Source organism: Ochotona curzoniae, unplaced genomic scaffold (genome assembly GCF_017591425.1).
Source record: "Ochotona curzoniae isolate NIBS_2020 unplaced genomic scaffold, NIBS_Ocur_1.0 patch48, whole genome shotgun sequence".
In the NCBI taxonomy this organism is placed as follows: Eukaryota; Metazoa; Chordata; class Mammalia; order Lagomorpha; family Ochotonidae; genus Ochotona; species Ochotona curzoniae.
In genome coordinates this window covers 238,867-253,349 of record NW_024467026.1, presented here as the reverse complement: position 1 = coordinate 253,349, position 14,483 = coordinate 238,867, and the positions used below count along the sequence as shown (strand labels likewise).

Below are 14,483 nucleotides of genomic sequence, written 5' to 3'. Positions count from 1 at the left end.
ATTGTAAGACTGTATATACTTTTTTTCCCCAAGTGTGCCATTTTGTGAATATCAATATATGTGAAATGCTATCATTCACTTACAATGACTATATTCTGATTGAGGGCTTTCATCATGCTTATGATTTTCAAAATTATGCCAGGAAGAGAGTTGGAAAGCTGGAAAAGAAGGCTTGTTTCAGCTCAAAATACTGATGTGTAATTGGGTTCCTCTTGCTATTTTTCTGCAGTGTTTTACCACTGTCTACTATCAGATTGTTAGAGAGGCAGAAACATAACTCAACTATAATTTAGTCACCTCTGCTTCTGCTGGCACTTTAAAACTGTCAGGATTCTTCTGATATAAGAGGGAAATCACCCAGCAATATGACAAGACACTTTGAATTTATTTTCTATTCATTTCCTTGTTCTAGCAGCGTTAGTATGCTCTACTTTCAAAGGTATTATCCAAGTTTGTCATTTAAATTCCCTGACATATAAAACTTCAAGAGAGAGACAGAGAGAATGGGAATTCACATTTTTCCAAACTTTGATACATGTCTTGATGATTATCTGACTTGCTATTGACTGGCCCAATCTCTTGTGATGCTGTGGTCTTGTGTGACTTTACAACGCAGAGGTCTGAATGACACAGAATGGCTAACCCCTCATTCTTTCTTCTTGCTAGTCTATGAGTTCTCTCAAACAGCACTATTTACAATGCATAGTGAATGTAGTATCTCTTTTCCAAGAGGAAGAAAATATCCTAATATTATATCTGTAGGCCTTCTGAGGATGTGATAAGCTGTTTATGTGAAACCCAAATGGGTTTTACTAATTTAAAGGATTTTATTCCACCAGATCACTTGATGCTGTCATACTGAGATAGTACAACCAGTGATATTTTTAGACCATGGGGTCAGAAATGGCTTCTGAGACTCCTGACAAGTTTCTTGCTGTTTTCCTATGGGGAGGTGACTGTGTACTTCCTAGCATTAATGTTAGACCCCTAAGAAATCACCATGCACTTAACTATTGTGGGTTGGATAAATCCAGATCTAAAAACTTTTCATTTCTTCCTTTGGGTCCAATAGTTATTCACCTTGTAGGATTATTTGAGGGCTGGCTGTATTGTTGATGTTATAATTATTAACTCAATACATATGTTGATTTCTTCAGTTTTCTGCCTCCAAATATGCATGGGACACCAAATCAGGCTGGAATCATCGTCCAGTTAGTTTTTATTGAAAATGTTCATTTTTGTTAACTTTTAAACTCTATGGGAATGATCTTTGAAAATATAGTATTTGCAATGTTACTTTCCAACAAACGACTTCCCACTTTGTACTGCTCAGTAAAAGAAACAAATACATTTAAACAGAATTATCTAAAAAGCCACAGACTATATTTCTAAAATGTATTCTCAAGGAAACATGGCTTTACAAAATGTCATTTCTGGGGTTTTGATGAAAAGTGATTCTGTAGTGAAAGACTTCAGTTTAAATAGCATTAGAGTCTTTGTTGAGGACTTCTTGCAGACTTTCTTAAATGTGAAACTCCAACAAAGCAAAGAGAATACACAGTTCTCAAAATTATTTAAGCTTAGAAGTATTTTCTCCTTCAGTGTCTATGTAATGGGGCTAATGTTCTGTGAAATAGAGTGAAAATTTGCTTGTTGGCTGTCTCATGCTTTTATCAGATAAAGGTAGCGAATCAGGGGATTGCAGAACCGAATGTTCCTATTTTTAGCCATCCCACTCCAAGATATTTTCACTGATTTTAATTTGCTGTTATGCCCTCACTTCCACTGCAGAATGTTAGAAGAAATACTCAAGTGAGACTTGCTATAAATCTGTTGTAGCGATGGATGGACACACCATCCATTGTAGTTTATAATGTCACTTTTACAAGATTTGTTTGAGAAATTGCTCTCATATATGAAATTCTTGTGAGAAAACACTGCCAAATATTCACTCTTGGGAAAGCTTTGCTGGTGTGTTACCTTCCCTTGATTGTGTGTTCGTCTTTGCTTAGCTTATAGAAGCTCCAATCAAATTTGTAGCCCATTTAAAATAATTATTTGGAGCCTTATATTTGTATGTAATAGCTTTTCCTAATTTTATCTTAATTGGGCAGCATTTTTCTTCTAATCAGATTAATCATTTTTGTTTTATTAAATCGCATATTCTATAAACTATCTCAGGTTATTTAGGTAATGAGGTAGAATATAAATTAAAGTATAATGTCTTTGCCTCATTGCCCCTGAGGAGACAGCAAGTGATCGTTATATGCTTCTTATTTCATTCAAATGTCTAGTGTGCAATTCAAGGTCAGGTTCTACTGGCTTCTCTGATAGTGACTTTGATAAATATTTTTTCCTAACTTGTGTTTCTATCTCTGTCCATACTTAAGCTGCTAAGGAAACGTGGAATCTCGCATTGTAAGAGTTGATCGTTTTCCAGGAGTAGAATAGACAGGGAAAAATGAATCTCCATCCACTTAAAGTCACAAAATTCAAACTTGCAAATGCCCACATCCAAAATAAAGTGTCTATAAAGTCAGAGTTAATAAAGGGAAGGATGGGTAGCCATCTTATCAACAATTTGGTTAGAATGAAATCAAATTTCACTTTTACGAAGAAATTTCCCTTTTGCTATATTCCTTCTAGAATACATTCCTTGAGAGATCACAGTTTTAACTATGCAATACTTTCAAAAATGTTATTCAAAGTTAGTTGACTGAATTCACTTCACTAATTTTCCTGTAGCTTTGTTTCAACAGTATTCCTTCTGTACTGGACCTTTCAGTTAACATTTCTGAGCAGAAAGAAATTGTGATTCATAAAATGTGAATTCATGACATGTCTTCCTTTTTATAAAAAAAATAGAAAAGAATGTGAGTAACATATGACGAATACATTCACAGCCTCTTTTCTGTGTTCCATTTGTTTTCCTGCCAGTTTTGAAAGCAATTGGTTAAAAATTTCTAAACATAGAGAAAGGGCAGTTTCAAAAGAACAAATGACTGGCTAATTTAGGCTGATGTTACCCAGTTGGTGAGGGTATCATTCAACCCTGGTAGGCACTGTTCACCACTTAGGCTGGGCAAATTCCCAAGATATTACATGAGGAAGTCGTGAAGGAAAAACCCATCACTCATGCCCACTTCCATTTGCTGGGACATTAAAAACAAAAGCCAGCGGATTCCACACAAGTGAGGTTCAGCTCAGGTGCTCTATCTAATTAAAGATAATCTCATACAGGCATTGACAGTGAAAGTCCAACTTTGTGTTGCCTTTACAGTGGTGAAATTTTCAACATTTTATATTTTCTATCAAGCAAATAAGTCTTGCTGTGAGGATGGGGCATATGCACATTTCTGTGACCCTTGTGATGGTTCAGACATCCTAACAACTCCACTTGAAGGAGTCCCAAGAGCCCTGGAGGCCCAAGAAAGTTTCTTTATAATTATAGTCTTGCTGATATTTAAATAGTCCACCAGGCTGGACACCCTAACATTCCCAGTAAATTGATAATGAGAGTGTCCCATAGGTGTCAGATGCCTGGATAAACACTGAATAGCATAGTAAGGGCAATATAGACAAGGACTGTCTCTCAATGCAATAGCTGTCATTAGAAAACTCTAGGAATTTTAGAGATGATGAAAATTTTAAAGATTATTTAAACTAGATTCTTTAGCACAAGCAAGACATAAAGAAGGTCCATAGAAGTTGTGACTTCAGATCAGATCATATAATGAATTAATAGCACAGACAGAACAAAAACCAGATTTCTACTTTACCATTTTTTTCCATGATAAACTTCAGAAAAAAATTATAAGCCATTTACTTAATCCACATAACAAAACTGCTGTTTCCCTTTCAGATTCTATTAAGTTGAGTTTTCATTTCCCTGCTTTTGACACTTTTGTTCAAGAGTAACTGAGTGACTTATGTACAGAGGGGATTCTAGAATGGAAAACAATAATAAATCTAAACAATCATTGTCTACCCATAGCATTCATCTATCAGGCAAAGGAGGCCATGTGAAGTTCTGTAACAAAGGGGGTATCTAAGCAAAGCCTGGATCTCTGTCTCCATTTACTTGATTTCACTGCAATCTTAGCTATATGATATTGTTTTCTTAGCATTTAAAATAAAATTAAATAATATTTTACAAAACAAGTAACTACGTTCTCCTGGATTTGGATTTTCCAAATAGCCTTGACTTTAAATATGGTGCACCTGTACCAAAGTAATCACAGCCATCAAATAATGACAAAGAAGTTCAATTCTCCACATCTCATAGCCATTAGGATGACTGTTTTCCAAAACGCAGACACTATCAGTATAGACATTATAAACACACAATGGAATATTATTCAGCCCAGGAAAAGAACATTTTGACATTTTTTACCACATGGTCTAATCTTGAGAACATTATGCCAGTCATACACACACACACACACACACACACACACACACACACACACACACACACAGATTCTACCTACATATGGTACATAGAGGAGTCAAAATCACAGAAACAGACAGTAGAAGGGTGAATTCCAATGGCTGGGATGTGGACAGAATGCAGAGGTACTGATTACAGAATTTCAATTGTGCAAGAAAGAATTCTGGGAATGGATGATGATTGCACAATATTATAGATCACAAGTGTATTTAATAGCACTGAACTGGTCACGGAAAAATGGGTAAGATGGCAAATTTGTTTTTTATTAACGTAAAGAGAACCGGTTTCATGTATTCTAGTGCAATAAGAAATGGGGAAAGATAGCTCATCATCCTTTCCCCATCCTACCATGCTCTTCATCCTCTAGGCCTTCTCCTTTTCACTCTCAAGTACTTACCAGCGAGGGCAAAAAGGACCATTATTATTTCCATTCTTCTCCTCCTCTACAACAATTTCCCTATTGATTCAAGCAAGAATGTGGAGTAGGGATTATGGGCAGTATGACTTCTGATCAACTTTCACTCTGCAAAATAACCCTCTGTTTGAAACATCTCTTTTTAATTGGACTTACAACTGCAGAACTGAAAAAAAAAGGGCTGGAGAAATGATGTATGTATATTTTGGAGTGCACTCTAAGATGAGCAAGTTTAGATTCATCCTGGGTTTGAGTAACTAATTCTGATCCTATGCATCATCAAAGATTCCTTTATTTCTCCTCCTTGTTTTTCTCCTCACAAGTGTATCTGCTGTTGAATCATGTTCATGCCATTCAATGATTATCTCACTATAATGAGGTCAGTGGGGAGCAACTCACTCATTTGCATTGTTCCCAACAGCCATGAGAAATTATGATTATAAATAATGATGCCCCAAATTATATTAATACCATGCTAAATCTTCCTGGAAAGATCTAAAGCAGAGTAATACAAGCAATTTTACTGATGCTGCTGTCATTTCAAGATACTAATGAATGAACTACAAAAATAACAGCCATTAATTTAATTTGCACTTGATAAACTTAAATTTAATACTTAAAGGCTGTGAATAAGGTATCCTTTCATCTTGCACTATTGGGCCCTAACTATTCAAAAGGAGCAAAATATATAGTCCTTTGCTTCCTCTAGAGAAATACAACCTGATGGGAAATTTCATATTGAGTGACCAGTTTTGATGAAGCCACACAAGCCAAACCCTCCTCCAGAGGGTACAGCATGCTTAAAACTTTTCGCCATGCTGTATAAATTAACTGGAGTTATAGCTCCAGTCCTTAGTACTCATAAAAACTAAAATGCAGTCTAGTGTATTATAGAGCACCAGTTCTAGAGTTGTATTCAAATGCCAGATCTTACCACTTGACTCTGGGTAAACTACTTGAACTCTATATACCTCCATGCCTTCATCTTTAAAGTTGGTATAATAATATAGCTTAGCACTAAGAATTTGGGCGGGGGGGTAAATATAAGTTTTAGAGTACTCTCAGAGACATGCCTAAGGTACTATCATAAATGCTACTGACACAGTGAACCAGTACACTGACAATAAACCCAGTAACATTGCTTCGTATATGCTTTTCTAATGTCTTACTATATCACTGGATGATAGTCACAAATAATGATCTGAATCGTTGGACTGCTGGCATTCATTCATGCTTCTTAAGACCTCAACTGTCACTTCTAATCGTTAGGCATTCGTTGGCCTCAAACATTTCACTGTACACAATGACGAGTCCTCGAACTGTCTGATTAGCTAAAGCGATACACAGATTTACAATACTCTCGCACCTGACAGAGGCTTCTGATGTTAGCACATGCGTTTACTACTTCAGATCATCTGCAGAAAATAACCTCCCTTACCAAACAAAAAGTTTTAAATGAAACAAATGCTTGGAAATACATCTGAGGAGATGTGTAACGTGATTCCGACTGGATCTGCACAGTGTTTCCCACATAGCATGTACCTGACGCACATGCTGCGGAGCATCCACAGGCTGTAGGCGATTACCCAACATCTTCAAGTCCCTGTGTCCACAGAGACGATGGCAACTGCTAAAGCACCATTGTCAGAAATTTCTAAAAACAAAATGGAGCTTTTTTTTTTTTGTCTTTGCCTAATGTATTTTTAAATCAACTCACAGGGAAATAATTACTTTTGTTTCTATTCAATCAAGACCTGCGCACAGAGTTTATGGAATGACCTAACATCCTTCCTGAAATCAGGCCGGTATGTAGGACCAGTATCCTTCACACATGCCCAGTTCCTGAACCTTCACAAACAAATCCTAATTTCCAAGGAAACAATCTCATCAAACGCTGCTCACTAGAATACGTATTGTTCCTTTTTAAAACATTACAAGATTTTCGCGATTACCAACTTCAACTTCCCCTCTGCAATTCACTATAACCTCCAATTCCTTGATTTAAGTGGCAATTGCGCTTTTATAATGGCTCTAGAAATTCCTAGTCAACTTGTGCACTGCCAAGATAATAATTTAGTTCTTTTTTTAGTACAGGAGGGGTATGAAGCTGTGTCTGTGTGTGTGTGTGTGTGTGTGTGTGTGTTAGTTAACTGGGCATCAGTCACAGGCTTCTTAGGAATGTTCATCTTTCTATCTATGGACCTACACTATAAGAAGCGTGTTTTTAAACATTTATAGCATAGTTTTAGGAATATCTCCAGGATTCTAGGCTGGATTTCTTCCTCCCTGTCTTTTTTTTAAATGATATGGTTTAAGACCAAAGAGAACATCCAGTCTCCATCAATATTCTCTTGCCCAAAGAAACCAGAATTTCTGTGCACACAAATGGTGTTTATGTTGATGAGCTCAGACATATTTATCCTGTGCCAGAAAAACAGCATCAACAAATCAGTGGCAACTAGTGACACACACGTACAAACAGGAAGAGAATGTGCTTCTAGGTTGTCAGCCCAGTGGCCTTCAGACTGGAATTCTGCCTCTCCCCTCCTCAGTCAGGACATTGTAAATACTCAGGGTGGGGTGGACATCTGTCCCCCACCCTCTATCACATTAAACAAACAAATGCTCTCCTTCCATATGGGACAGAGGGTGAGGAAACTACTTGTTAAAATATACACTGCGTAAACTTTTCTCCTTCTGGAGGCACACGTAAGTTTAGGAATTTATGACCCTGCCTCCCGGGAAGTTCTCTGTGTACTTCATGCTGAGCTGTGTGGCAGCTGAGCATTGTCACTGCCTCAATCGGCAGTCTAATGTCATTTAAAAAAAAAAGTTACGTGCAGTAAGGCACCGAAATCCAGAAACTGTAAAATGAAAACAATCATTGACAAAAACCAGGTTAGCATGAAATCCAGCCAAGAGAAATCCGAATTCGCCAACACCCTTCCACTGCCGGCAACTCACCTTGTTGGATTTTAGTCACTAGCTGCTGACGTGCTAGAATCCGGCTCATCCTGTAAGGAGAGCGTCTTGCAGTCTGATCAAATCGCAAGTACATCTCCTGGCCCTCAGGTGTCATGGAATTTAGATAGTAGCAGCTTGAAGCTGGGGTCCGGGGCACCTGAGTGAACATCCCGGCAGATTGTCTACTGCCACCTCAGCCTGCCCGGGGGCAGTTGCCGTCAGTCTCCAGTCTCAGTCCAGAGGCAACCAAGCCCAGGAGAACTCAACAGACCAAGCGATTTTTAAAAAGAAAAAGGAGTGCCAAAAGCCACAACTCAGGATTCCAATTCCACGTGACCCCGGGGAGCCAATCCGCGGACGGGAGAAAAAATGGTAACGTTCCCAGTCAGAGTCCCACAGAGGCCGTTCCCGTAGCGCGGATCCCCCACACGGCGCGGAGAGCAAGTGCGAGTGCTCCAAGTGCCTGGAGCTGAGGGAGGGAGCGCGAGCACCCGGCGCTGGCTGCACCCGTGAGAAGAGACCAAACCAGCCCTGGGCACAGGAAATCTGTCAGGCTATAGAAGTTAGGGGAGGCTTGTTTTTTCCTGAGACAGCTGCCGCCAGCTACAAATATGAGCTAAGAGTCTTTAAATAAAAGGTTGGGGAGGAGGGGGAGGGGAGGGAGAATACCTATTCAAATAAGCCAGCATATGTATCTGAGAAACGAACCGAAGTTCTTCCAGTGAGAAACGGACGTTTGGCCAGGAATACATACAGTACAGATTCCTGACCCTCACAGAGTGAGAAATGAAGGGCTCTTACAGATAAGACTTGGGAGGCAAAGTGCACCAGTATTATTTACTAAGCATCCACTCCCTTGAAATTCTTCAGCTTCCCCAATTTTCAGTCACTGAGAAGTAAAACACATACCAAGTGCCTGTTGCATGGAGGACACTACCAGGAATCCTTGCAGAAGAGGTGAAGAGAATGTCATACCAACCAAGGTTCAATTAGGAAGCTAAGTGAAGGCGAATACGTCACACAAGGGGACATGTGTGAAAGGTGCCTCGAAAACAAAACAAAACACAAAGGCAATGCTGGACGAGCACTGTTACTTTAGATTGGGCTGGTGCTAGCTAGCAAGCTAGATCGAAGAGACAGTGGGATAATTCTTTTTGGAAAAAAAAAAAAGGAAGGGTTCTAACAGGTCGCACCTCGGGGAAGCTTTGCAGGCCAACTGGGAGCCAAGCTGAGCATAAGAAACTGTAAAAATTCAATTTGGCCATTGCAATGTATACATATGGGAGTCACTGGGATTTTTGCCTCTTTAATATTGTTCACGTGAAGAGAATGCATTATCAAATTCTGGGCTTGGGGCTGTTGCAAGTGTTTGAGGAACGTAGCAGTAGGCAAAAGATCTCACTACATCTCTGATCCACTCTTTCTCCTTTCCTGCCATTTATCTGCAGGCAGCAAGGTGGAGGAATCCACTATGGGGGGTGGGAGGGGTGGGGGGAATCCCCAGTGCCTATATAACTGTATCACATAACACAATGTTAATAACAATATAAAAAAACCAAATAAACTTAAAATTTTATAAAATGTTCAATGGGACTTCAGTTAGGGCCTCAGTTCTTGCTACTTTGGTTTCTATTGGTGGTCAGCTTTTACACCTTTCCCTAGGGAAATGTTCTGTGGTCTGGCTTTGAGAAATGGCTCCTGTGTGTAGTCGTCCCATACATTATACAAAGGAACATGTTAGTGAAGCACCAGAATACAATCCCTCACAGCAACTGTGAGTCCTTTCTAATGATGACACCAGACTGGACAGTGCTCATTTGCAGATTGGCATCATAGGAGAAAAGGAGAGAAATATTTCACTAAGCAATGTTGCATACTTCCTATTTTATTTAGGATTTAATTAGAAGGGTTTCTGTTTCCCGGCACCCTTTATAGAAGGTAAGAGAGCTCAAAGATCTAGTGCCTGGTATGCCAGAAGTATACACATGGATAACAGAGCATTCAGCACTAGTGAATGCCATTAAGCAAGCTCATACTGTCAGGAGAAGTTGCCATCTGATTGGAACGCTGTTATCAGTCCCTGTGCACATCATTTTGGAAGAGATTCCGATCATAAACATTTTGTTTAAGTCAGACAGTTGGCAGTTATGACTCTTCCAGGAAGATAGCACCACAGAGTACAAAGAAAGAATGAAGAGCATGGAATCTGGGAACATTGGATGTATTCTGGAAAACCAAATTGAGGCAAGGAAAAAGCAGAAAATAATGTGCAGTCATTTAACTGTGAATAACACTTAAGGAAGGACTGGCCATTCCCAATGCCAATTTTGTTATTCATTGATTTCTTGACTGCATTTAAAAACCAAATGCAATGATTCCCCCCCCCTCAGGAAATATCACAGTCTATTATGCCTAGGTTACAAAAAAAGATTACACTGCCTCCCTGTTTTCATAATAATGAATTTGTTGAGAATCCTAATGTACATTGTTGAAAACACTAAATCATAGGCCTGTGTTCTTAAACAAGTAAATGGTCACAACAACATGAAACATTTCATGGCCAACCGACAATGCAGACCAAGAATTGATTTTAAAGTAAGAAAATAAAAAAGCATTTTTATTTCCTGACCAAAAAAAAAATTAAAAAACCAACCAACTAGAATAAAGCTTAAACTTTTGAAACACTAATTCAGTGTTTTAATAAGGGGATTCAGAAAAGGTAATGTATCAGGAATTCAGCCTATCAGGTCCTTGGGCCAGCCCATGAGGTAGGTGCTGGGGTTGTGAGCTGCAAGGGCTTGGAGTCTAGTAGGGCTCAGGTTGCCTGGTCCAGATCTCTGTGCCCACCTGTGAGGTGGGTGCTGGGTTCATGAGCCCTGGGGACGGGGGACCCAGTGGGGCTCAGGTTGCCTGGCTTGGGTCTCTTGGCCTATCTGCATGGTGGGTGCTGGGTTTGTGAGCACCTGGGATGGGGGATTTGGTGGGACTCGAGTTGCCTGACCCAGGTCTTTGGGCCTGCTTGCAAGAATATGTCCTTCTTGGTGAAAAAGAAGGAACAATGGTCTATGGCCATACCATCCTGAACGTGCCCGATCTCTTCTGATCTTGGAAGAAGGAACAACGGACACAGACCCTGATGCAAATGGAGAATATGGCAGCCCATTTGGTACTGTAGCAGAAGAAGCAGAACAGTCAAATAATGACAGCAAAAATTTGGGTGAATGGAGACTGAAGGTCGACTATGTCAGCCAATGGATATTGGAAGGGCTGCCTCATCCTTGGATCAGTGAAATGAACAGCATTTCAGAACCCTTGGATCAGACCCCTTGCTTGTTCAGACCCCTTGGATCATGCACCACATCGGGCATCTGGTGATGGTTCCCCATCCCTGGGTACTGGGACATTCGGGAGGCCAGGTTAGTTTTCCCCCTTTTTCTCTCCCCTTCTCTCAGAAACAAGAAGAAATAGCAAATTTGGAAACAATGATTACACCCACTTTTCCCTAACCCTCGATCCTTCCCACCCTGATTAACCATGTAATCATCTTGAAAAATAGAAAAGTAAAAAATTTAAAACTAAAAAGAATTCAGCCTTTCCTATGTCAAACATAGGATCCCTAAAGTTACATTTTATGGTCCAATTATCATCCATAAAGCCATGTTCCTGAACACCATATTTTTACCAGTTTGATTTTCTTTTTTCTTTTCTTTTTTTTTAAGATTTTATTTATTTTTATTGGAAAGACAGATGAGATTTACGGAGAGAGGAGACACAGAAAGATCTTGCATCCACTGGCCCACCCCCCAAATGGCTTCAATGGCCTGAGCTGAGCCAATATGAAGCCTGGAGCTAGGATTTTCCTCCGAGTCTTCCATGTGGATGCAGGATCCCAAGGTTTTTGGCCATCCTCAACTGTTTACCCAGGCCACAAGCAGGGAGCTAGATGGGAAGTGGAGCAGTAGGCATCTGAACCCTAAACCAGTGGCTATATGGGATCCCTGTGCCTGTAAGGTGAGGATTTAACCATTGAGCCATAACACTGGGCCCTATTTTGTATTTTCAAAGCACTACATTTAAAGCAGATAGATAACACTATTTTATCATTAGTATGTCATTAATATCTTGTTCTATGAAAATAGATTGTTATTGTCATAAGACCTGAGTATTTTAGTGCATTACTTTATCATGTAATGCCATTGGTAGGAGGATTGCCTTTGCAATGGGCACTCCTGCTCTACTGGAAGCCAAAAATCATTAAGTATCTTCCTGGGCTTGTGTCTGTGCATGCCACTGAGAGAACAGTAGTTTTCCTTGGGCGAGAAAGTAAGGCCTAGAGAATTAAATGTAGGGCCCCGGTGCCAGTGACACAGTGCATCTCCCAAGAGCGGCTGTCCTCTTTCCTTTCTGATTCCTTTTCTAATGAGAGAAATGGATGGCACTGCTTCTTCATTGGCATTCACTTTTCCTCTCTCCTAATTTGCTCATCAAGAGCAACATTCAGACTATTTCAGGGACAAGAGAAACAGAAATATTGGGAACCAAAGTGAACAAAAATGAAAGGAAGAAGCAAGAAGAGAAATGAGTTAGCAATGCTGAGCACCTACTGTGTGCCAAAGCAGATGCTACTGTTATTTCATGCTTTTTGTGAACTTTTACCGCACCTCCTTTAGGTTTACTACTTCACAAAAAGAGAGGCAGCTCAGAGGTGAGACAATGGCCCTGTGCATGTGGCCAGCTTAGAGTCACTGTGATCCCAAAGCTGCTGATAGTTTCTATTTCCAAAGACAGGCAGATCACATGAGAGACAGGAAAGAGGAAGGTGTCACTGAACAAGTGCTGGAGAAACTGGATAAGGAGAGAGGATTTTGAAGGAATGGCCTGAAAATTATCTAAATCTCATTTGATTACATGTGATATCAGAAATCTCTTAATGGAAACAGAGGTATAGGATTACTAGAATCCCAAAGCGATTGAGATCTGGGTGTCTTAAAATAAAAAGCACAGAATCAGAGTTCATCATGAATCAGAAAGAGCCACTGGCCCTTTCAGGAGGACCAGAGATTGACCCAAGATCCCAGTTCTGAAGGAAAGAAGCAAATCTGCCTAAGCACAGCTTCATTCCTCTTTTGAAAGATCCCTTTGCAGCACAGATGGCTTGTGCTTTTCTGCTTTATGCTTATCCTCCAGGTTAGCCGCATACACCTTGCCTTTCCCATGCCATTCATTCCCCACGTAGCCATCCCTGATAAAATCAAAACCCTGAAGTGCAACCTCTCCACAAAACTTTTGAGCATTTAAAATGTTCAGATCTTTTGACAGATGATCTCAGATTAGTGTTCAATGGAATCCTGTATACACATGGCAGAAAGCTGGAGTTGTTGTTACAGAAGCCAGGATTGCCTCACCGTGCTTTCATCTGTGTACAGCTCCTTCTACTCCTTCACACACATTCCAGCCTCCTCAACAGTTTCTTTGGAGGGAGCCAAGGTAGTTCTGCCAAGTAGGAAAATGTTTCAGATACAAGTGGCGGGCAGAAGAATGCAGCACTGATTTGGAGGGCTGCTTTTGAAATTATGTGAACCCAAAGGTTGTGGGTTGATGTCAAAGCCTTCCTGTGGTCTCTGGAGCTCGGTTTTGGAGGATTTCCACCAATTCATTTTCCCTGTGTGCTCAGTTCTGGCCAATAGCCTTTCCCCAAAGATATGTACTACAGGCTCGATGCCCAGGGCAGGCCAGCCAGTGACATTAACACTTGAAGGCATGACTAAAACCCTCTATCAGAGAGTTCAGATCAGATTTTCTTCTGATCAGCTTCCCAATTCCAGGCTATGGTCCCAACCTGGAGTCTAGACTACAGCAAGGACCTGTGGTAGTAAAAGATTCCCTTTATTTTTCCCCTTTGCCAATCCTTTCATTTTAGGTTCATTTCCCTTTGGGGAATGTCTTGGATATTGCACACTGCACTCATCCCAACTCCAGGGACACAAGAGTGAGTTCCAGCTCTTATTACCGATATTCTTTCCTGGGTTGTACTGGAACCATTGCATATATCCAACTGTGCCAACCAGACCAAAATGCTACCATTTTTGCCCGGGTGTTCCACAGATCTGCCACTGCTATCCTCTACTTTTTCACCCATGAACCTCAATTAAAACTTACTGCCTTCTGAAGCATTTCATGACTCATACAAAACCCTTTCATATCACTAGTCATGTTATTACCTGTGAATAGTCATTATGTGGCACATTAATTAGATTAAGCTCTTACATGTTCATATGGAATTCGATTATTACAAAAACTATGGGTATAAAGTTTTTACATGTTGAATTTGAAAAGGATAGTAAGCATCTTGTAATCCAGCTAATCAACTACTACTGTATTTCTGCGAGATCATTCACTGCTTCACTTGTGTAGACAGAGTGTATAATCTTAGAGAGGACCCCAAAGTGTTTGAGGATGTTCTTTGTTACAAGTTCCGTTCACTGGCTCTAATTATATCAATTTGGAGTTAGAATAAATCTAGTCCTCTGGAAAAGCCAAAACTGTACTTCTGATGTTGGTAGAAAGCCAACATATGCCTTAAAAGAATCTTCTTTTGTGGGTTAAACATTTCCTTCATTAAATCACACAACTTCATTTAAACTGATGGTTCTT

The 14,483-nt window shown here is 40.0% G+C and overlaps 1 protein-coding gene across 2 annotated transcripts in view; it reads right to left on the bottom strand.

Annotated features, from left to right (window-relative positions):
- The window catches only part of LOC121168055 (stAR-related lipid transfer protein 13), a 171,642-nt gene extending 163,266 nt beyond the window's left edge, over positions 1-8,376 (bottom strand). For both annotated transcript variants that reach the window (XM_040997824.1, XM_040997825.1), the window contains exon 1: positions 7,830-8,376. In XM_040997824.1, the coding sequence (XP_040853758.1) occupies positions 7,830-7,998 (169 nt within the window). In that variant the 5' untranslated portion in view covers positions 7,999-8,376. The remainder of the gene's footprint in view (positions 1-7,829) is intronic.
- Between the last annotated feature and the right edge of the window lie 6,107 nt (positions 8,377-14,483).